This window comes from Pagrus pagrus, assembly GCF_965226575.1.
Source record: "Pagrus pagrus genome assembly, chromosome: 5".
Lineage (NCBI taxonomy): Eukaryota > Metazoa > Chordata > Actinopteri > Spariformes > Sparidae > Pagrus > Pagrus pagrus.
Window position 1 is genome coordinate 32,214,419 of NC_140189.1, and position 23,748 is coordinate 32,238,166.

A 23,748-nucleotide genomic window follows, 5' to 3' on the forward strand; every position below is an offset into this window, starting at 1 on the left:
TAATGCATCTGTGCACGGTGTCAGTAAAACAACATCTTAAAAGGTCTTAATGTGAATTTATGTCCAAGCATATCAGTGCCAACTTGTGTGCATGCAATGAGTGTGTCTGAGAGTGTGTTTGCAGTTTCACCGAGACACACTTACATCCTTTTCAGCTTCTTGTAGGCAGAAAAGGCTCCTGCAGGGACACTTTTAATCAGGTTCTGCTCCAAACGACTGAGAGGGAGAGAGAGAGAAAGAAGGGAGGGGATGAGAAAAGAGGGAGTTAGATGATCTTTAACAATCCTTTCAAAATATAAAAAATAATTCACCAGAGGAGCACAATATCCCTTAAAAATATAATGAGAACATTTGAATACAACCTCAACAACAGCATGCATAAGATTGTAAGTTCATTTTCTTTCCTTCCACCAAGGACAGAGAAACCCCTTGGTTATCATGAATTCTCGTCTGCCTCCCAACATCAGCCAAGCACAAGTGCACAAAAAGTTCAAAAGGTGGCTGTTCCAATCAACATCTACACAACATTTCCGCGGTCAGTGGTCAGTGCTTTGAAGCAGTGGCCAGTCAAGGTCACTCAGTGTGAAATGTTGAGTTGGATTTTGCAGCCCAGCGGTAATGAGTTTACACGGGACCAACCAAAACTCGGACTGCTGACCACAATTCATGTTTTCTTAGCAAGACTCTGGCCAGGATGTACAGTACATCAGTGTACATAAACGTTTCCAATGGGAAAGTATGACACACTGGTTGTGTCATACTATTGTAACTCACCCACAGTGAGAGGCAGGTTTTAGTGCTGATATTTGCACACAGGGTAATTGGTTTAACTGTAACTGGCAGCAGGATGTGAACAGATTTCATTTTCACATCATGATTTCTGTGTTTTTTATTTGAATCTTTCACATTTTCTTCTTTAGATGCAGTCAGACTTTTGTTTATGAACACATTAGATCCCTCAACATTTTCAGACTATGGGCCAAAGGGAACTTATTAGATCTCTTTCTCTGGAAGACTGCAGACTCATTACACCATACCAGTAGTATTACTCTGTTATCATGTGGGGAGCCTTCAGAACCAGGCACAAAGCCCACGTTTGGGGAAACGACTGTAGTTTAGTTTCTGCTCTCCTGATGGCCTAAGCAACACATTCATCTATGTAGCTCATGCATTCTTCATGTCCCCCTTGTTGCTGTGGCGCAAAGGAGGGGAGGAAGTAGGACAGGCAAGGACGCTGAGGAGGAGATAAGAGGAGAATAAAAAAAGTCACGTGTGTGCGTGCAGAAAAATTAGAGGAGAAGAAAGGATGAAAAGGAAAGGACGAAAGGTGAGAAGGGAAGCGGGAAAGCGGGACAAAAGCGGAGGAATCGGAGGAGGGGAAAAGTGTGGACAACAGGGGAGAGGAGAGGGAAAATCACAGATAAGGAGGATGCGGTGAGGTCCCAAGGCCAGCCACAGGGTCAGCTGTCAGAATGATAAATGGGAACTAATCCGCCCTTCTTCTTCTCTTCTCCTCCTCCTTCTCCTCCTCCTCCTCTTTAGCCCTCAACCAGGTCTTGCTCTTGACCTCAACTCTCCATCCCTCTCTTGTCCCTTCTATCCATCTGTCCATCTATCCATCTATCTGTCTAATTTAGTTGAATTTATTGTCAGAGAAATGTGTGTGTTTTTAATGCAACGCTAACATAGTCTTGGCTTTGAACGCACCACAACTCTTACAGGTTGCCCGTGTCTTGGCTCGTGTCCCTTTCTAAATTGCCACACCTCACGCCGCTGGCAAGCCACAACACCTTATTTCGACTGAGGGGTCAAAATAAATCAAGGATGTACAGATATTGACAAGGACAATCTGCACACACAACAGGTAACAAATTATATCTGGGGGCTCTCAAACAAGGTTGAGACAAAGACACTTAGAGGCTCAATATCAAAGGATGTATTAGAGGGAAGACATTTTAAGAGGCAATATAAAAAATCTATAAGGTGAGGCGGCAATTAAACGACAGCTGAAACGGGAGACAGGTTTGGCAGGTGAGCATGTTCGCAATGGACTGAGTACACACACACACACACACACACACACAATTATAAAAGCTCACTCAAGCACACCTCTGCTGATGTTCTAATGGAGTTAAACGCCTTGAGACAAACCTGTTTTGTTAAATTGCTTTATGAATACATTTGATTTGAAGAGACAGATTAACACACACACTTGGAAGAGCACTGTTGCATGCTGCATACATAGACACACATGCATGCACTCACACGCACACACGCATTTGGCAGGGATTCTTGCCACCAGCATGCAGAGAGATGACTTTGTCTCTATTGGAGGACTGACAATACATCATCCTATTATACTCCATTGTTTCTGGCTGCAGCAACAACATTTATTACAATGGATCCAATGCTAATGCTCTGTGTGTGTATGTGTGTGTGCGTGTGCATGTGTGTGTTTCATCAGATATGTTCTGGTGCCTGTGGCTCAATCAAAATGCATGTGTGTGTTCGACCCTCGTGTGTACGTGCAATTTGTGCCCAAGTACGTACTTTGTTAGCACAAACAAAACTGGTGTGTCTGCATATATGCGTGTGCATCAGTGTGTGTGTGTGTGTGAATCTATTACTTATGCTGGGGAGGTATAGAGGTATTGGTGTAGCTTTGCGGGGGAGAATTGCTTCCTTACTCACAGAGCAATCAACCAGCTGTCCTCCGTACAAACAAACAGGGTACAACGATCAATACGGATATCAAACACGTCCCGCTGTGCTTTGTGTGTGTGTGTGTGTGTGTGTGTGTGTGTGTGTGTGTGTGTGTGTCTTTAAATATGTGTCTAAGAGGCAGAGACAAGGAGGCAGAGAGAGAAAGGAGGCAAAAAAAGAAAGAGTTTTGCTGCAATCCAAAATGAGATGCAAAACTCAGCGTGCCACAGTAGATTTATGGTCTAGTTTATCACGGCGTATCAAAGTTTCTAAAGATACGTGCATTCGTACATAAACTGTATGTGTGTGTGTGTGTGTGTGTGTGTGTGTGTCTGTTCGGATTGTTACTTTTCAATCACACCCTGGCTTATACATAGTTTTGACAGTGGCTATTGCTATTTCTAATCTCATAAATAATTCAAAATGTCTCCTTCACCAGACTAGAATCACATCTTTACTCACTATCTAACTCACACATTTGCCTATAGTCAGTGTGAAAGTAACACTTTTGTTCCAATGAATAAAAAGAAGGAGAAAAGTCAATTTGAAAAAAAAAAAACGCAGATTATGGATGATTCAGTTTTAAATAGGCAGAAAACATGAAATAAACATCATCCAATGACGCGCCTGCTGAAGATTAGCAACATTCAGACACAATAAAGCAGTCTTACATCTCCACGATGCCCTCAGGGAGGTTGGCTGGTATTTCCGTCAGACCTTTCCGACGACAGTCCACTATGTTGTTGTTGCAGGTGCAGCTGGGTGGACACACGGCTACCTGAGGAACACAAGCCCTCGACTCTGTCTGTGCTGGACCTGCAGACGGCAACATAAAGATTCAATACAACAGAAACCTCGAACTGAGATCGGTTTGGTCTACTGCTAAATACAAGCATGAGATTCCTCCATGCCTGCAGCTGCTTCAGAGGCGTTTGCATCAGGAACAAATCATATTCTGTATTCTTTGGGGGAAATATGACATCTTTTGGTATGACACAGGAAGTCACTACAATTAAAGGGCAATATGTAAGACATTATGACATCTATGTGTTATCTGCTGAAGTTAACTAACCAGCTAGTTCTGGCCTATCCTGGTCCAAAGCTCCTGTGCTAGCTGTATCTGCACAGCTAACTGAGCTAACTAGCTAATTGCAGCTACAGTCAGCAGCAGTTAGAGGTTATTCTGGTGATATGCTGCCCCCTGTTTGTTTTGAATATGACTTCCACATGGGGCTAATTCTTACATATTGCACCTTTAGCCTGAATATTAGTACTTCATATAATCTAGCACACAAAAGGAGTTGCTGAATATGAGCAGGAGGAGGGGTGGAAGGGTCGGGACATGGGAGGAGAGACAGGAACATGAAATTGAAATGGAGGAAGGGAGGAAAGAGGGGTTAAAAGGAGGGATGGTTGGAGGGAAAAGGATGCGGAGAAAGTAAAGGAAGAACGAGATAAACAGGTTTGTTATCGACACCTACAGCAAAGGATGGGACAGGGGAAAAGTGCAGAAAGAGGAGGTCTGTTACGGCGCATGTCTGCAGAAAAGACAAGACTAAAGGCTAATAAAGAGAGCACAGGCTGACAGTCTATTAGCACAGAGAGCTGAATCAGACGCCTATAAACAGTGCCTATACTATCTTATAGCTGATAACACCACTGCTCTTATACTGGCCTTTTAGCTGATTATGCGCTCTACATGGTGTAATGCCTTCAGTGATATAAACTCAATGCTCAGCTGTCTGGAGTTGATAACAATGCCGCCTGCAATAATGGCCTTTATTACATTCTCTGTATCGTGAAGCTCTACGTCAAGAAGTCTCTGCTGTCAGCGGCCCGAATTCGACTGTGAACTTCCACTCGAATCCACTCTGTTTGTCATATTTTTTATCATCGATTCTGCGCCAATTTCCAACGCGAGAACATTACTTTAGAGGCCTGATTTCGCTCTTAGAGTATTAAAGCTCATGTGTCAATTTAATGGCGCTGTAAAGGAGGCAGTACCGGCGCCTTTTCTTTGGATTTTGTTCCAGAGCCAATAAAGAAGAACATATTGAGTAAAACTAAAAACATGTCAAGTTAGGGCTTTTTTTTTAATCACCGCCTTCAAGTAAGACCGACTCACGTCATCGCTCCTTGTGATAATAAAAACAATGCATGCCATGATAAACACTGGTACTTCAGTGTGTCCTGCAGCCGAGCTCTGTGATATTTTTACTGAGTATTTTGTGTACGTGTGTTTATGTAAGCTCACCATTGCAGACAAAATCCTTCTTCTGCACATCTGGAACGTTGAGGCCCCTCATGTGGGCGGGGGCCATGCACTGGGTGAAGGGAGCCAAGCCCCGTCTGGCTCTGAGCCAGTCAGAGAGCCAGGACAGGTGACAGTCGCAGTGGAGGTTGTTGGAGTGCAGGCGCCTGAGACGGATGGTGAAAGGGAATAGTTATCTTCAAGAAACTGTGCGTAGATAAATGCTGTTATTAGTTAACATAATTATCAATTACACAAACTCTTCATTATCGTTTCTGAAATGTTCGCTCTCCAGAGGCGAGGCTCTCAAAGAGTCTGTGAAGTCAATCCGAGCACATCAGCTCAGTCAGAGCAAATGTATTTGAGCCTGCATTCAAATGGCTTCTATTTTTCACACAGCTTACAGCCTTGGCCGGCAATCATGAGGCTGTTGTTTAGGTGAAACACACAAACAAACAAGGCACTCACACACAGACACACAGAGCAATATCCTCAGCTCTCATTTCCCCAAGGTCTGTGACAATATGACTCCCTTTAGAGGGCTGACACAGTCGGCTAAATCACAATCTGCTCAGAAAGACGGAGAGAAACAAAGACGGAGAGACAGGAGACAGAGACAGGAGACAGAGACAAAGATGGAGAAGGAGACAAAATAGGAAAGGAACAGACAAAAAAATAGAGTGGACACAAAGAATGAAAAATAAAATCTTTTTTTATTTCTCTGTAATATTTTTGTTCATGTATGATTTCAGAGCCTGGCTGAATGGCAGGAACTGTGGTGATTATAAATTTATCCTAGAGCCTCTTCAGATAAAGACATTTTAAAGGGTCATTCACCAAAAAATACAAAAATGCATATTTTCTCACATGACTCTAGCCGTACATTTAGTGTTGGCACTTATAACCAGATCTAACAGAAATATATTTAGTATGTATTCATCAAAGATATATTAAATCATAATATTTTTGTAAAATTGTGCATCATGCTTCACTTTGCATTATATCTTGCACATTGTAAATTAAATTATATATTATCGTGCTGCAAATGGCTCCTGCCCATCATCCTGCCTCCAGGACATGGTCAGAACATTCACCTGAGCCTGTCCACGACGCACTGCCAATCAGTTACTACTCCCTCGGGGTACAGCTCAACAAAATCACGACTATCATCTGTCCTGGCTGACTGGAAAACTCATCTGTTCAGACTGCACCACGGCCCAGAATACAAAAACATCTTCCTCTATCTCTTCTTGCTTCTTAAGGTGGAACCTTAACATATTTGATGAAGCACTTTCATGATTCTTGCAATTTTTGGGTTGTATCCACGTGAACCACATCTTGAATGCAGTTATTGTAAGTCGCCCTTTAAATTTACACATAAAAGAGTGTTTACAGGTCACAAGTTGCATTGAGTGTACTGCAGGCGCCAGGTTTTGGAAAGCAGTCCACTGGTCTAACACTGCACTGCTATAAAACTGTTGGACTCATATGGACAGTTTAAAAATGAATGGTCTAAATCGATACAGCAGAACCAGAGATATCACCTTTTTTATTCCACACACATTACCCTCAATGCAATTTAGTCACTCGGTGACATCATTGGATGCAATTCATCAGATTACATGCAGCTTCCTCTGGAGCCACAAAAGGCTTTATACTACTTTTTTTCACATATGAAGTTGTACTCCCCACGACCTGCACACACGCTGACGTGTGTGAAAACTGTTGGAGTTACCCTTTAAGTAACATTTTCACACTGATAGCCTTTTCAAATATAACATGTAGCATTAATTAAAAGGTACAGCTCAATAAAGAACGCATCAGGTGATGTTTCACCGAGCTGAGACTCTCGACGGGCTGCACTGGCTGGATCTGACACCTCGAGAGAGAGCGAGAGAGAGGAAGAGAGAGCGAGAGAGAGGGATGAGGAGACAGAGGGTGGATGAACAGCAGAATGTCTTGTCAGCGTATTATATGCCAGCCGGGATATCTAGCCTTTCAGAAGACAGGCCTCCCTTTGTAATAAAGCAGAGGACAAATCCTGTTATGGAACAGAGATGGGCTCATTGATGCTAGCAGCGGGGGCAGTGGGTTTTAATACCGCACTCCCATTATAAATCCAGTTTATAGTCAAACCCCCGCCTGGAGATAGCCACGTCCCGGCCCACCCCCGGCTCGGCCTTAATTACTGACAAGTAGGATTAAAACACGGGGGAGAATGGGAAGAGGCAGGGGGGTATGGAGAAAAGTGCTGCGTTTGTGTGTAAGTGCGTGCGTGGACTGTGTTTGTGTGTAGCTGTAAGTCAGTGACATTGTTTGTTGGAGCTTATTGGTTGCGGGTGACTGAGGGCATTGTTGCATGGTGTTTCTGTGAATGTGTGTGTGTCCGTCTCCATATGTGTGTTTATTCTCAGTATTTGCTCCTGAGGGGTTAGCGGGCACATCTTTAACACAGTGAGAAGCAGCGGGAGCTCTCAGCTTTTCGCTGGGTTCAAAATCTATGAATGAGAGACAGCATGAGGTGAGATCACTGCTGCTGATAGAATAAATAGATAGAGAGCGAGTGGAGGACGAAGAAGAGAGATAGATTTATGGATAGAAAAAGAATAAAAGGAAGTAAACATATGTAAAAGAAACCGTACAGAGAAATCACAGATTAAGGTGGCAGGTGAGGTGAGACATTTAATTCAGAGAGACGCACACACTTCTCAAACCTCCACAACTAATCAGGTCAGGGACATCTCTAAACATGTTTGATTGAATGAGCCATTTTTATAAAAGCAGCAAATTCAATACTGGGATCTGAGGGCGGGCAATAAGGAACGGACACAAAATTCAATACAGAGGAGGCAGCAACGAGATGGAGGAGGAGGAGGAGGAGGGGAGGAAGAGATGGGGAAAGAGGAGAAGAGTGGAAAGAAAAAGAGGTGGAGGAGAGTAAAAAGGGAACACAAGAGGAGGAAACAGAGGAGGACAGGTGAAGAAAATTGTGAGGCGAGAAAGAGCCACATGAGGAGGTCAGAGGAGGAAGGACAACGCAACAGAAGGAGTGTGATGGTGGCGAAAAACAGAATTCATAAAATCAGAGGCTGGGAGAAGAGAAGGAGGTGAAAATAAGGGAGAAGAGCGAGGAAAGAAACATGAAATGGGATGCACACATAACAAGGAGGAGAAGAGAGGAAAAAGGAGGACAAATGAGGAAATCAGAGGAGACAGTCACTCAGTGTTGACAGAAAACAGAAGCAGACGAGGGCTTCTGATTAAAAGATATTGGATATTGGTAACTCTGCACTCAATCTGTTGGCGACTGTGTAGCTGCTCTGCCGCCTGGAATCCAATTTTAAGAGGCTGATTTTCGAGCCGTATTGCCACTAGAGCTGCAGCAGTATGCAGGAAATACAGCAAACCCCTGCCGCGTTGAATGGCTGTTGATGGATGCTGTCGTTCAAAAGGTTTGAGCAGACGAAACGGTCGTAAAGAGATCGGGATTGTTATCCTGCTCGTATTCGGATGAGTCATGTATTTAGAAAATCCCCATTTCTGAATGTTAAGTCGGGTCGTTTGACCACATGAGCGCCTCTTGAAAATGTCGATTCGGGGAGGAAATCCCACTCTGTGCAATCTGGTTTGGCGGAGTTCAGCCCCGACGTGGCCAACAGGAATGCAACCAACGGTCTGCCTCTCAAAAGACAGTCCCACAGGATTCTGGGTAGTTTCCCCTTGAGATGTCGTGCCATCGCCTTGGCAACTGTAAGATCTCCCTCGCACAAAAAGACACATACACACAGAAGAATCAAAGCCCCTCTTCTAATCAATTGGAGAGGACGATTTGGCAACGACTGTGCGTGTATGCATGCGTATGTGTGTGTGTGTGTGTGTGTGTGTGTGTGTGCGTGTGTGTATCTTAGTGTCTGTGCTCACAAGAGTAACATCAGTAAAGGAGGTTTCTCATAATGAATCAAAGCAGATTGAACTACAGAGTACAAACAAGTCTCTCTTGTGGTCGCGATGAGGTTACCATTATTCCAGTGTGTGTGTGTGTGTGTGTGTGTGTGCGTTTGTCACTGTATCCGTCTCTGTGTGTGTCTTTATGTGTGGGTGTGTGTGTGTGTTCGTATCGGCCACATGATTATTCACAGTCATGAAACAATAGAAGAGTTGGTCTCTTATTATGGCATGATTAGACGATCGGATCACACACAGACCCCGCTGCCACGCTGTGTGTGTTTGTGGCGTGGGTGTATGTGAACGTTAGTCATGTGTGTGTCTGGACTTACTCAGTTCGCATGTGAGAATAGGCACTAATGTATCTGTGTGTGTCTGTGTGTATGTGTTAATGTGCAACCACAGAGTGTGCGAGTGTGAGCTTCTGTAGTGTTTCTTAGCAGTTTTGTGTGTGTGTGTGTGTGTGTGTGTGTGTGTGTAAAAGTGTGTAATACTCACAGGGTCCGCAGCTTGGGCATGTGGTTGAAGCTGGACAGGGGGATGAGGGTGATGTTGTTGTTGTTGAGGGTGCTGGACAGAGAAACAGAAAAAGGGAAAAAGGGGGGGAGAAAAGAGAAAAACAGATTGTTAGAAAAATAAGAGCAGTGGTGCCACTTATCGGTCTGGTGGTTTAAACTCTGACGCAAGTCAAATGAAATTCAATCCAGAACGCAGGTTCAAGTCCTTGTCACCTTTTTCTTGACCCCTCACAGAGAAAAAGCCACAAATCTCCAAGTTTAGTGACTTTTTGTTTTGGAGTCACAGTTGAATAACTAAGTTTCCAAGAACCTTTGTGGTTTCCATCCCCTAAACTGGCTGCAAAATGAATTCTCAGGGGTCCTGATGGATGGCTGATAGCAAAGAATCTGTAATGTTTTCCTGTAAAATACCTCGTTTTCTGCTTTAGGTTCTGGATAATTATTCAAATGAAAGAAACTGAGGAAAGAAAATCACTTACAGGACAATATGTTGTGTACCTGTTGTGAATTGTTTGGTTTAAAGCAGCTAAGTAATGTGATTCATGCTGTCTAGTTTAAAAAAAGCTATTTTTAAACTAGACAACATTAATCGCTAAGGGAAAAATTCAATTGTTTACATGTTGTTGTTTACATTATTTACAGTGATATTTGAGAAATACACAGAAGGTTACTTGCTAATAATAACTCAGTATTACTATGGCTTTTATTTTGAAGGGCAAAGAAGTCATCTGAGAGCAGCACAGTAATGAATTACACCTGTCTGTCATTATTTTGAAGCTTCTGTGACACAAATGCAACCAATGACAAAGTAGATGTTTTTATGTTTGAAGTGAACACAAGTTCACAACTTAAGCCCTTTTAGAGGAGCCTAAATGGATCAATGGTTTAATGGATTACAAATTTCATGACGAAAGGAAACATTTTAATTTAGCTTATTAAGAACAGACACTATTGTCCCGACACAAAGAGACTGCTCCTTTGTTGCTATTGCTAAGGTTTCTATTTTCATGACTGTAGCAGTTTTTCTTTATCTGAACTCAGTGTAGAGGGTTTTATATGATGTAGAGACTGTAAAGCCCACCAAGACCCACTTATTATTCCGGCTGATATGAATAAAATTGACTTGATTTGAATGGAAATTACGCAAACATCGCTGGTAGTGCTTCAAACATCATCAAAACTGCAACACACTGCATTTGCAAAAAATCCTGACCCTCTGTCCGGGGTGCCGCTATTGTGCCAAGTCATCACATAGAGTTTTAACTCATTATTTATTGATACGCACACACACACGAACACACACACACACACGAACACACGCACACACACGAACACACGCAAACCCCCTTGATCTGTGTTTCTTCCATCTCTAACTCATAAGCAGGTCACTGCTGTCTCTGACTATTAGCGCTCTCATAAACTACACTGTCTCACATGTAGTATCGACCTAAAGTGGAATGAAAAACAAGGTTGACTGTCATTACAACCAAACACACACACACACACATAAACACACACACACACAGGCAATCCCACTTGGCCTACTGAAGAAACACAACGCCTATTGATTCTCTGTGGTTTCCATGTACAGAAATGGAGACTGAAATGAGAGCAGAGGAAAAAGAAAATGCAGAAAAGAGGACTATTCCATCAAAGCAATCCACGGGGGGATCAGATTGCATTGACAGACTCGTACAAGCTGGTAAAGCTGCATATACAGAGCGCTGGCAGGGCGGGGAAACATATCAGAAAACAAGCACAGTCCCTCTTGACTGAGGCCGTGCACACATGCACATAAAAATTACAACACAGCAAAACACAAGACTGGACAAAGGCATAAAACTTACATTATGTCCATAACCCTTAGAGGCACTGTAGAGTATAAATGACTGATTCTCACCCAAAAATCTCTCTGCAAGACGACCACTGAAGTTTACAGTCAACAAGGTTTTCTCTGGCAACATTTACACAAGTCCAGTGTTAGAAAATGAAGCAATAAAAATGGAAGATAATGTAAACAGAGTACTGATAATGTATAAGATGTGCCAAAAATTAAGTAAAATCAATGCTTGGACAAACTCTGAGCAGCAAGTGATCCTCTTAAAATCTGCTGTATGATTGATAAAATAAACTGACATGTCCAGACTGATTCGGTCTGAAATACAACAACGTGCAGCAAAAATAATAATGACCCCCTCATTATAACTTGTGAGTCTGTTCAAATGCCTTGAAGACAAAACCTTACAGGAAAAATTCAACATTGAAAACATGGGCAAATGAGAGATCCATGTTACATTAGAAAATCCAGGGATTTCTACAATTTATACTACAGTATAATTTTTCTGGTGGCTTGCGAGAGCCAACATCCACACAAGCCTGAGCAACCCTTTGCTTTGTTTTTGCCCAAGTTTCATGGATCATTAATTTCACTGGATAGAAAATAGGGGCTAGTTTACTTTACATATCACCCGAAACCTTGTGAATTCAAAGAGTCATTGTTTCAGGACGGATGAAGACTGAGCGGTCATTTTTTATAACTGAAAGCCGTTCATTTTTCACGTTTGACAATGTGTTTTTAATGCTTCCCGACAAGGACAAGGCCGGCGTTCTGTCTGAAAAATGGCCCAAATTTAAGATGAGAGGATTTTTTTTTTTTTTTACAGCATCTGTAATATGTTTGCGCCTAAACATACACTGTGACCACGGTGAGGGTTTTGGATTTCGCCGACAGAAATCAGGGATGGTTTGTTTTACACACTGTCGTCACAACTGTTCAAAATAGGGTCATTACTGGGGGTTTGCTGTGTTTTTACTAACACCCACTCAGCCTTAAAATAGACTGTTTTTACTTCACTGTGTTGATGTTACTACTTTTCTTTCTCTTTAATTCTCTCTCCTTCCGATTCTCTTTCTACGTTCCCCTCCCTGCCAGCGTAGCCTCAGTGGCCTTGGTAGACGGATAAAGTTTCACACTCGCTCTCGCATACACACACACATCAGGAGTGCTGCTATGGTCAGCCCTGTCAGGGGTGATTCCACCCAGTATATATAATTTAATTGTGAAATAACAATAATTTCCCTCTGCAATTTCCCTGTCAGTTACTCTCCCACTCACTCTGCTCGTCCCCCCCTCTACATCTCTCCGACTTAATAAAGTAGTGACTGGACAGACTTAAGCCAAGATAAACACTCAAAACATCATTTAGAAGTCCACAACTATGTTTTATATCGTGGCCGTTTTTTTCCCCAGTTTATTTTACACGCCTTTGGCCGCGACTGCACTCTTAAAAAATCGCAGATACTCTTGGATTTGAAGCAGTCGTAAAATAATATGAGATTGGACAGACTGCTGCAGGATGTTTGCCATTTAAAACTGCAAAGATATAGCTATTCCAGTTAGGAAACAGTGAAATCACCAAACCAAGTGAAGACTTGTGTCATAGTTTTAATTATTATCATTTGAGGTTTTTTTCTGAAGGTTTTGGACAGGAAAGGAAGCAAAGAGCCACTGGAATTGAACCGGCCCAGTCTCCATGACAAAATGTTGGCAGTTAAAGTTTCTGCAAACCATAAATAAGTTCACATTTCTACACATCGTAGGCTGTTGACATGTCAACGAAACGTGTCATATAATGTTAACATTACATGTTTATGACCTAACTTTCATGTCTGTAGGTGGAGGGGATGGTGACTGCTGTTCAAGACTGCGTTTCAACATTTGTAAGCGTGACAAAAATCCAATATTTTTGACAGGAAGTTGGGACATCTCCAGCCATGTTTGTGGATGTAAAACTAGGTGTTTTTTAATGATATCTCAGGACATCTCCAGCTATTTTTGTGCCAACCAAAAGTGGTATTTTAAGCCAAAACATGGTCTTTTCCAAATCCTAACCAAGTGGGCATAAGCACAGCAACACATACAGTAACAGCATAAAGAAATGTTAAGTTTCAACATATCAGTGGTTTTGCAGAGACGTACATTGATTGGGTTGAACTGAACACATGGAGAGCAAACTCTTCTAGGTGGTTTGTTTTTTTCATAGTGTAATGAGTAATATCAGCTACACCTGTGAAATTCAACAACATTTGGTGCAACGCTCTGGTTTTACAGTGTAAAATCAGATGGGAACTTTCCACTGGCTTTGCCCTCCACCATATGTCAGTCTAAACTTTATAATCCTGCAGCCTTGACGGATCCCAACACACCATCCTGTACTTTCACCACAAAATCACACAGTGTAAACCGGAACATTGGCCGTGTAGTCACACTCCCATTTACAAATGTTTCACAACTGATGTTATATGGTTAGGAACATACTTTGGGTGTTGTGTATTAGCATCCTGTGTTGCAGCTGTTTCCAAAGTGACGTTATGCGTCCGGTGAGAAAGCTTTATTTTCCCGCAAAGCCTTTGACGGTTCTGTTTTATGTCTACCTTTAGAATTGATTATGGTTAACGTTGTAGAGCCACAGAAGTAAAGATATAATTACCTCCGCTGAGGAGGTTATGTTTTCAACCTTGTCGGTTTGTTGGTTTATCAGCAGGATATCACAAAACTCTACACTGAGATGGAGGATTGTTTCCCAGCCCAGAATCGACACCATTAGCTTTTTGGTGCAGGGACAGATTCAGGATTTTTTCTCTCACTTTCTTTAACATTGTCAGATTTTTGACGTTTCTCTGGGAATAAAACATGGACTCTGAAGAGAACACTCAGGACGTATTTAGGTGGCTGGCATCTACAGTATGAGTGAGTACATAAGGGGACTGTTGGGCCTTGGCAGAGGTATGCACTCTACTGAGTACCCTTGTAGTTGGTAGATTAAATAAACTGGTTAAAGACACAGATCTCTGGATATACATTATTGGATGCTATTCAGACTCTTGTGTCCCTGGGAGATCTGAGGAATCACAATTCTGAAGTCTTTAAGCTTTCGTATGTGCTTCACATCATTACAACTGTGTCAGTATCTCTAACGTGGGATCGATCTTGTGCACAATAGCTACAATTTTGCCCGTGAGCAGCTCAACTTTCTTTCTTTTTCAAAAGTAGAATTTGTCTTTGTTGCGTTAATCATTTTAAGGTGGGGGTGTTTTTACTAATCATCTTTCCATTTCCATCTCCTATTAAAAAAACAAAACGAATCTCAAACATAGATTTTAAAGCTCATATTGTACTGGAAGCTTTATGCCCTGCAGATTAATTATTAGTGAAAAAAAAATCACATTTTGTTTCTGCAGTCACAGTAAAAGAGAGCTCAAGGACTGGTCCAACAGTGTTTGTGACACACAATGTTTCTATTACAAAATGCCTATTCAGCTCTATTTTTTCTTTTTAATTTGCGATAGGCTGCAGTGACCGCTGCAGTGGTGTTGTGGGATAGATCCACGATCCCTGAATGTGTGTGTGTGTGTGTCTCTGTCTGCCAGTGTATAAATGCCTGTATGTGTGTGTGCTACTATTAAGTGTGTCTTCTTGAGTCAGCATGTGCAGTACATGCTTGCGTGTGTGTGTGTGCTTTCGATGCAGTCGTCTCTCGGTTGCAGTAAAAGGGCCTCTGCAGTCAGTGATGGAGGAGACTCTTTAGAGGCAACCCACCAGGGAGATGCTATCGCTTGTGTTCGGGCGTGCTCGTGTGTGTGTGTGAGTGTGTCTGTGTTTGTGTGTGTGGCAAAGAAAGAGAGTGATGTTATCATGTGTGTCTTTGCTGCAGCCTACACACTGAGGTCAAAGCCTTACTCGTCAATCTTCCCTCCCTCGCACACACATAGACACACACACAAATATGCACGCACGCAACTGTGTCGGATAACTGGCTATTTGCAGAGGTCCAAAATATCTTCTGCTCTACTTTTTAGATCCTGGATATCAAGCCAGGCATGAAAAATACCTTAAATAATAAATAACAGCTGTTGACAGTGAGGTAGCTTTTTGGGATTGTTTTTTAGTATTTCACAGAAGTGAATATGACTCAGGACACTTCTGATCATTTCATCTTTGTCAGCATTAAGATAATGGTCATATTAAATTATTCAAATATTCCAAGTTACTGATATAACTGTAAATAAACTGAAATCTGTGTGTTAAGTTTGGAAAGTTCGGAAATTCCTGTCACATTTTGATGCAACCTTAAAATTACTTAAGACACAAAGTACGATCCTAAAATACATTATTGCATAAACATTTTGGATGTTAAATGTTATATCAGTGTAGCCTGCGGCCCCCTGGTGGGCTGTCAAGGTCAATTAAAAGTCTTGCACGAGTCTCGTCGACGACAGGATCGGAGTTGTGATTAAAAGTTTGGATGTGCCCCAGAAGATTTTCTGATTTCCAGATGGGATGGGTCATTCCTCAGTTTGGGAATCTGAGTCTATTCACGAGTGGTGCTAAAGTAAAAAACAATGTATTTAAAGGCTGGGCCACAGTTGGGAAGAGGCTTTCAATGTTTTCATGTGGGTCAAGACAACAGTTCTTGTTTATAGCAGCAATATTGTACATGCTCAACCAAACCTGTGCTCATCAAGTTCAAGGTCATAAATTATTTTTTATCCCCAGTTGCTGAATGCTCCCTGTTTCCTGTCACACTGTGGGATTATATTGAAACTGCGAGAGGCGGCGGTCTCGTGGTTTGAGATGCCAATCATGAGGTCACAGTTTAGATTAAAATGTCTAGTAACACCTGATTGTTTTGTTAAAGTCTGAGTCGGCTACATGTGAATAAAAACTTCTCAAGATCTGAAAAAAATTTGGAGTTTTAGATTTGAATCGCGTGCACGTGTGTTTATGTTTGTTAGGTTGCTCTTGAGTTCGGCTCAGTTGTGTCTGTTCGTGTCTCGCTCCACCAAGTCTGACCTGCCATAGTGTGTGTCTGAGTAATAAAGTGAATCTTCTATTAGTCTCTATTATGCTCAATCAGCCTTAACAGACACAGATCAATACGCTGAAAGAATGTGTGAATTACGACAGCCTGCAAAACACAACACAACAATGTAACTTTATGACCGTGATTACAACCAATATTGACTTTGCGGTCAATACGATTATTCTCCCTCATAATCACTAGCATTAGTTATGGCCTTCGACAAAGGAACAGAGTGAAACAAGAGCTCTGACGACTGAATTACCAAACACTGTCACAACCTCGTAAATGTACCTTTATGTACCAGCGTTGAATTCTGATTTTATTGCCTATTTATTGTATATTAAGTATCTGATTTTGCTCACACAGCAGAAGGATTGTGCAACAGTTTATCATAAGGACTTCCACAGTTGCTGATTATCCGTTTCTGGATAAATATGAGCGTCTCTTTGCGTTTTCTTGTGTGTGAATTTTAAAAATAACCGAAATACTGAAAACCAATTTTATGAAATGCTGAGCATTCGTTATTGAAAAATACGACTTCAATCTGCAGATAATTTCCCAATCTTTTTTCTAATATATGAGGAGCCAACTGAAGTGTTCCTACGAGTGTAAAAAACATCATAATCTATTTCAATTTTCACAATCATCTTTGAGTATTTGACTTCACTTTTTCCAGTCTCGATGTCTCGTTTCAGACAGAACTCCTGGGTAAAAACCTTCTGTTGCACTTGGACCTGCTCGGAAATCAATACTCTATTGTGGGAATGAAACCACAAACTGCAAGCACAACAAAGCAATTTTATGACCCTATTTACAACTGCATTGTTGCCACGATTGATTCAAACTGCCTCTAATAATTGCAAACATTATATAGAAATCATTGATGGGACAAAACAAAGGTTCTAGAAACACACGTTGTTTTTTATCAGGGTCTAACTAGACGAACACCATCAGTGTTACGAGGACAATTTGTCTTAGTTTAACCCAGGAGCTGCTCTGGAAGCAGACTGTGTTCCTCCTGCACCAGTTCCTCTAACGTCTATGTGCTGGGAAGATAAACATGTCAGGTGTCTTTCACTGTGTTTCAGCGACACATCATCAGGAATGCCAGGTGACTGCAATTAACAACCTAATCGGTTAGAAAGCTGGCAGCTGGACGGAGAATCAGGATTAAGGCCCGGTCACATCAGGATTCAAAAGAGACTAATTTTGTTGCAAACCAGTGATGCGTTGACCATCGTACCTGTCATACAGGTCAGGTTCTTCAAGACGTGTCGAATCACGTTCATATTATATGTTTATGATCTGCCTGTCATATGCAGACGTAAAGGGTGAGAGGGCTGCTAAGTGATCACAGTTCGAGACTAATACTGCTACTGTAAGCTAGAAAACACTGGATGTTATTTTACAAGGGACCCTGCCGTTTCTACATGTGTATGCGTGACACCAGTGGATATTTTTAGGGAGACCTTGGGACAGTTTTCAGCTGTTTGTGGCGACCAAAACAGGTATTTTAAGCCAAAAGATGACTTTTGTTGCAATGAAATGTCAAGTTGCAACATATTTGTGGTTTGCAGAAACATACATTGCAAATATTTAATATTTTTCTGGCTTTTGAATAAACTGTAAGAACACAAAGTCTCTTTAGCCAGAGGTATTTCCCCTCTTTCATTTTTTTTCATTGAATGAGATGACTGAGGACATGTCATGTTTCTGTAACCTCTGCCTTCGAGTGACAGAAATTCACCTCAAAAAAAATATATTCTACCTCTGTGTTATTTTTGTATGTATTCCAGTTATAATGGAGCCTCAGTAGTACAGAGTCAGTCCCTCACAATTATGTTCGCAATGGGCCTCAAGATGTTTTTCCTTCAGTCACAGCAAAAGCAGAGATACAAAAGCTGCCTCCAAAAAATGCATTCACAACATGCCTCATGTTTTAAATAAGTAACTTGACTAAAACTTGCTTCTTAAAACTCTCTGTCTTATTCTCTGCCTCACACTGCAGTAATATCAACTCAAGGTTATTGCAACAGCAGCATGATAAGTTAATCTCTGGTTGTTAAAGGTTGTTTTGGTGCTGATAGAGGAAAAGGGAAAAGAGATAGAAATACAGCACTGAATTCAGTGCAGGGTTTGTACTTTTGTACCGGCTGCAAACTGTTAAAAATGTCAATGTGGGTCATAATTAATGTTCAAGACCTCAAGCTAGCCCCCTGCATCCAATAAATCATGTGTAACACATAGTGGAACGATGTTTAATATCAATACCTACATTTTCATTTAAAAAAAAAGCGAGAAAGGAGAGGTTTTGCTGTAATTAATGTTATCAAGTTAAATCAAGCTAACATTCCTGTTTTCTAAATTGAATCTTTTCAGGAATGAAATTGGTATTCTGCTGCCGTGAATGACAAAATATTGATCGGAAAAAGATTAAATGCAAAATGTTATTTGGCAGAAAAACCAAGCAGGGTGAACAGGTTAGAGCGGGTGTGAATCGTATCAGAGAGGAATGTTGATTGTCATTCGAAGCATGTTTTAAGATGAACGGTGAAGCCGGCGTAAACATTGATTTTGCAGGAGTGTGGGTGCAAACAGGTTTAAATCCATCCAGTGACAGGGAAGATCCTCAATTTTCTGAATCCTTAACAAAAACAAAAAAAAAACTGGGTATATCTTTTGTGAGCGTCTGAGGATTATTCTCATGTAAATTCTTCACTTTGCAAAAGAGATTAGGGGTCTTAGTGTGACTTCCTAGTTAAATAAATAAAGGTTATATTCTATAAAGCTGTGGTAATCCTGATCTCTTTCTGAAGTCTTGTCATCACAGTGAGGTTGCCAGGCAACCAGCCAGAACAAAATCCCCTGTAAAACTTAAACATGTCACTTATACACTCCGGTTTTTGTACGGATTAAACAAACCAGATACAACATGTTAACTAGTCAGCTTTAGAGGCGACGGCAGGGGGATTGTCTTACCTCTGGGCAGAGTCAGCTAAGAGTTTTGTGCCTTGGTGCTAAGCTAAGCTAACCAGCTGCTGGCAGTAGCTTTGTATTCACTGTACGGTGAGTAAGACATTTGTAGACATTTCCCTTAAGAGACAAATTTCTGTGTAAAAACTGAAATAACTTTTCCTTTCAGAAGAGTTTCTCAGAGCGTACATGGAACGGGCATCTAGTGGAGCAAAGAGGAACTGAGACATAAGGCGATTCCTCTTCGGCATCAGTGGTTGCTGCTTAAATAAAATGCATCACTTCTTGAACAAAGATTGTATTTACTTGGTTCAATGCCTAAAGCAACACAACTGCCAGGATAAATGTTGGCAATGTACGTTCCTGCAAACCACGGCTAGGTTATACGTTATGATACTTTACATTTCTTTATGTTACAACTTTACCCTTTTTTTTTAGGTAAAATTTTTAACGCTGTGTTTATGGCCTTGTCAGGGTTAGGCACAAAAACCACTGGAGATGTCCCAACTTTTCTGATTTTAGTTGTCACAGCAAATGTACAGTAGTTTTTAGAGCCAACAGCAAAATAAAAAACTGGTTAAATATTAAATCATTGTGTCGACTAATTTGTAATACAAAGTCGATGTTAATTTAATTGAACAGGTTATTACTTCACTCTCTATCGTTCATCCCAACACCCAAATATGAAATTAAAACAACTTTTTGTCAGGAGTAGTGAGGAGCGTGTCTGCTGCAGGTGGTTTTGCTCCGACATGAGTTCTAACAGGAATTTATTTCTCTCAGAGCTTTTCCCACACCGACGCTGAAAGGGGGCCAACTGTCGAAAGGCCTAAAAAGACTCTTTGAGTTGTGTGAAGAGCTCTCAGCATCTTCCCCGAGGCCTCATTACAGCTTCGGGAGAGGAGGCAAAAGGGAAACGCACGGACACTTCACTCCTTCAATCGCTCATTTGTTTAACCCCTTCATCCCCACCATTCACTCTTTCAGTGTGAAGGAGGAGAGCAGCCAGGAGAGTCAGTCAGACCGGTCACATGGTCGTTTAACCTCTTCACTCTTTCTTTTCACTCCACCTTGAGAGAGACGGGCGTGGGGGGGGGGGTGGTGGTATCTGTCTATAGGTCGATCTTAAGATAAATGTGCGCGTGTGTGTGTTTGTGTGTGTGAGCCAGCTTATGCATGCTTGTGTGTAAGTTGCGGGCTGGACAGTTGTACCCTGTCTCGCTGACTCAGACAGTGAGACTCACCGACCCTTGAAGTAATCAGTCATCTGAGAGTCGCACAATGGCGCAGCCCGATGCTATGCTTCTGTATACGCAGGTCTGTGTGTGTGTGTGTGTGTGTACATGCATTGTCGTGAATCCTTGTGTGTACCTTTTTGTCATTTGTGTGCGCGAGTGAGTACGTTCAACGAGCAAGGACAAACAAAATGGTTTTCAAGGATGTAACTGTAACTAACTGTGAATGAAAGCTTGTGTCTTTGTAAGTGTGTGTGTGTGTGTGTGTGTGTGTGTGTGTGTGTGTGTGTGTGTGTGTGTGTGTGTGTGCGCGTGGCTGCTGATGCTATGAGACACATAGAAACAGAGAAAGAATGGGAAATGCGAATGAATGCTACCGTCCTTCATTCAGTGTGCGTTTCTTTTGATCAGGAGATTTCAGCTTGTAAGTTGAAGAGATTTTTGACCCTTTTGACTTTAACGCAGACTCTAAAGGTCCATGAGGTCCGCAAACAGGCTTCGAGAGCCTTTAGGTGCAAGAGTTAAGGGCTTTTAGTGGTCCAATTGTCTCATATTTGAACTTTCCCACGGGGTTCAATGCCTGCTTTACTGCTTTACCCTGGCAGCCTGGCGTTAAATCGTGTATGTGTAAATGTGTTTTTACTTGTGCGGGTTGTGTCAAGTATGTGTGTGTGTTTGTGTGAGAGTGTGCATTTGTGCTTGTGCTCCTTGGGAGTTTTTGTGTTGTTGCATACATACATGTGTGTATGTGGGTGTGCGGGCTAGTTTAATAAACTCTCGAGTGTTTGAACAACCAAAGTCGCTCAATTTACTGGTCTCATCTCTGAGAAAATTGACATTTCCAGAGTGTTGCTGTTGGAAACCACCCTGGGAAAAGCTCGACTGTTTACAACCCAAACTGAAAAAAGCTCTAAGGGGGTTGAGATAATTAGTAGTGACCGAATCGTGAGCTTTGCCACATTTTTAAGTCTAAAATTATATTTACGATGGAGTGAGTGTAGGACTGACCTCTTTTCAGGTGATGTGAAAAACAGAGAAATTGTTTAAATGGTGACATTTTAAAGTCCGGTTTGTTATATTTGTGCTGAAAACATGTTTGCACAAACAGAGGCAGGAAAAGGTTTCTGTATTGGCGCTCCAATTAACTGAATAATGGATGTTTGCATTGTTCCTCGCTAAGCCAGTAGGTGCTGAGCGCTGCAAGCCTTTCAGGAAGAAACTTTGTCCAATAATGTGACGAGCTCCTGGCAAAGAGTGAGAACAGACTGAAACGCGGAGGGGGCCATCTTATTGTGAAAAATCAAGGCTCTTTGAAGTCGGGTGTAAACGATAGCCTGAATGTGGAGTAAAATTACAAAAAGCTGCCCATAAAACCGCAATCTGATGATGTTGATCTTAATCAAATTAACTTACACTAAGTAAACCAGGCTACAGAGTCATCATCATTGGACAAGTCCATGTGGTTTGGCAGAAGACTGTGTGTGTGAGAGAGAGAAGCTAATGTGTGTGTGTGTGTGTGTGTGTGTGTGTGTGTGTGTGAGAGAGAGAAGCTAATATGTGTGTGTGTGTGTGTGTGTGTGTGTGTGTGTGTGTGTGTGTGTGTGTGTGTGTGTGTGCGCGCGCGTGGGAACAACATGTCAGGCCTTTGCTTTCTGATATTTCATAATATGTCATCCTTGTATCGGATCGAATCCAAATGCTTTATGGCTTTCCAAAAATGAAAATCTGCAAACAAGACGTGGAGAAGAAAGGAAGGAAGTAAGGAAAGAAAGAAAGAAAGAAAGAAGAACGGACTAATAATATGGGAGTGAGGGGGGCAGACAGGAAGAAAGATGTACATAAAAATCCACTGATGAGACCATTACACCTTAAACGGGAACAAATTACACTGCAGATTGCCTCTCTTCCCCGACTCCCCTCCTCCTTCTTTCTTTTGCTCTCCTCTCATCTTTTCTCAATTGTCTTTTAGCTCAGCTTGTTTTCCACCTTAAATCGCCTCCCCGTCCTCCTCCTCCTCCTCTCCCTCATCACCATCTCCCCTCCTCTTCCCTGTCCTGCCACCCAGTGGGATGTGATTAATTGTGAGTGGGTCAGACTGCTGGCACAGAGCTCTTCCAAGAGCTGACGCTATTCCCACCTCTGCATAAGCTCTGTGTTACCACCCCACCCCCTTATCTGCTCTGTGTGAATTATCTGACAGACTTAATGTGTTACCTGCACGGCTGTTTGGTGAACACCCCCCCTCATAGAATTGTCTGAGTCGACTTGTCGATACCTACGCCCTCGTTTATGTGCTCTTTATTATGGACGAAGAAATGTTTTGAGTGAACACAACGACAGTTTTGGGCATTTTAGCAATACAAACATCAGAAATTAGCATTTGAATTGACTATTATTTATGATTCCTTCCTGATTTCCAAAACCGGGACACTATGCTGTGTGTTTATCTGGTGAATAAAGTAAAGGACTGCAATGTTGTCAATTAACAATATGCCAGATGAGCCTGTCTGGTTTCTTTATGTGTACTGTATATGATTAATTACTTAAATCTAAATATACTCATCAATATCACCAGCCCCTCCTCATCAGATCACTATGAAAGCAGCTTATTACATCCAGTGTTTATGTTTCTTGGTCAGGCAGCGACCTCGAGCTGCTGTAGTAATTATTATTATTAGTAGTATTTAGAATAAAGTCCTTTATAAGAAGGTCAGGATGGACGTTTGGAATAAAACCAGCCCAGGACTTTGATTCAGGAGACTGCTGAGAAGCAAAAGTCAACAGTGAGGCCTTTAATTTCACCAGTGTCGTTAGATACTACTTCTGTTACTGAAGGGACAGAAGTAATGCAGTAGGTTTTTTATACCGAAGTCATGTTTTCCTACACCTAACCAGCTATTTTTAGTGCCTTAACCTCAACAAGTAATTTTCCTTGCCCAACCTAAATTGCGAGTGCACAATCAAGGTCCGGTTTGTTTGTCGCTGGTACGCTGCAAGAGGTCATGAGTCAGGGAATTAATGGGGCACACATTGATCAGGATACAATAATCAAACAGTTCAGAATATTTTGGTTTCAGTGCTGTAAAACCAGCCCCTGCTGATGTAAGTGTGTCAGTGCTGGTTTTTGTATTTCACTCCACCCTGACTTCCCTCCTCCTCCTCTCTCTCTGCTCGACTGCCTCTCCTCTCCTTATCACCCCCAGCTCCTCTTCCTTCACCTCTTTTCTCTTATTTCCATCTTTTCGCCTGCACCGAACCCC

The 23,748-nt window shown here is 41.9% G+C and overlaps 1 protein-coding gene across 3 annotated transcripts in view; it reads right to left on the reverse strand.

Moving 5' to 3' along the window:
• The window catches only part of slit3 (slit homolog 3), a 266,581-nt gene that overhangs the window by 68,315 nt on the left and 174,518 nt on the right, over positions 1-23,748 (reverse strand). For all 3 annotated transcript variants that reach the window (XM_084353294.1, XM_084353293.1, XM_084353292.1), the window contains 4 exons: positions 9,398-9,469; positions 4,958-5,121; positions 3,375-3,519; positions 145-216 (listed from right to left, as the gene is read on the reverse strand). In XM_084353294.1, coding sequence (XP_084209420.1) covers positions 145-216; positions 3,375-3,519; positions 4,958-5,121; positions 9,398-9,417 — 401 coding nt within the window. In that variant the 5' untranslated portion in view covers positions 9,418-9,469. The remainder of the gene's footprint in view (positions 1-144; positions 217-3,374; positions 3,520-4,957; positions 5,122-9,397; positions 9,470-23,748) is intronic.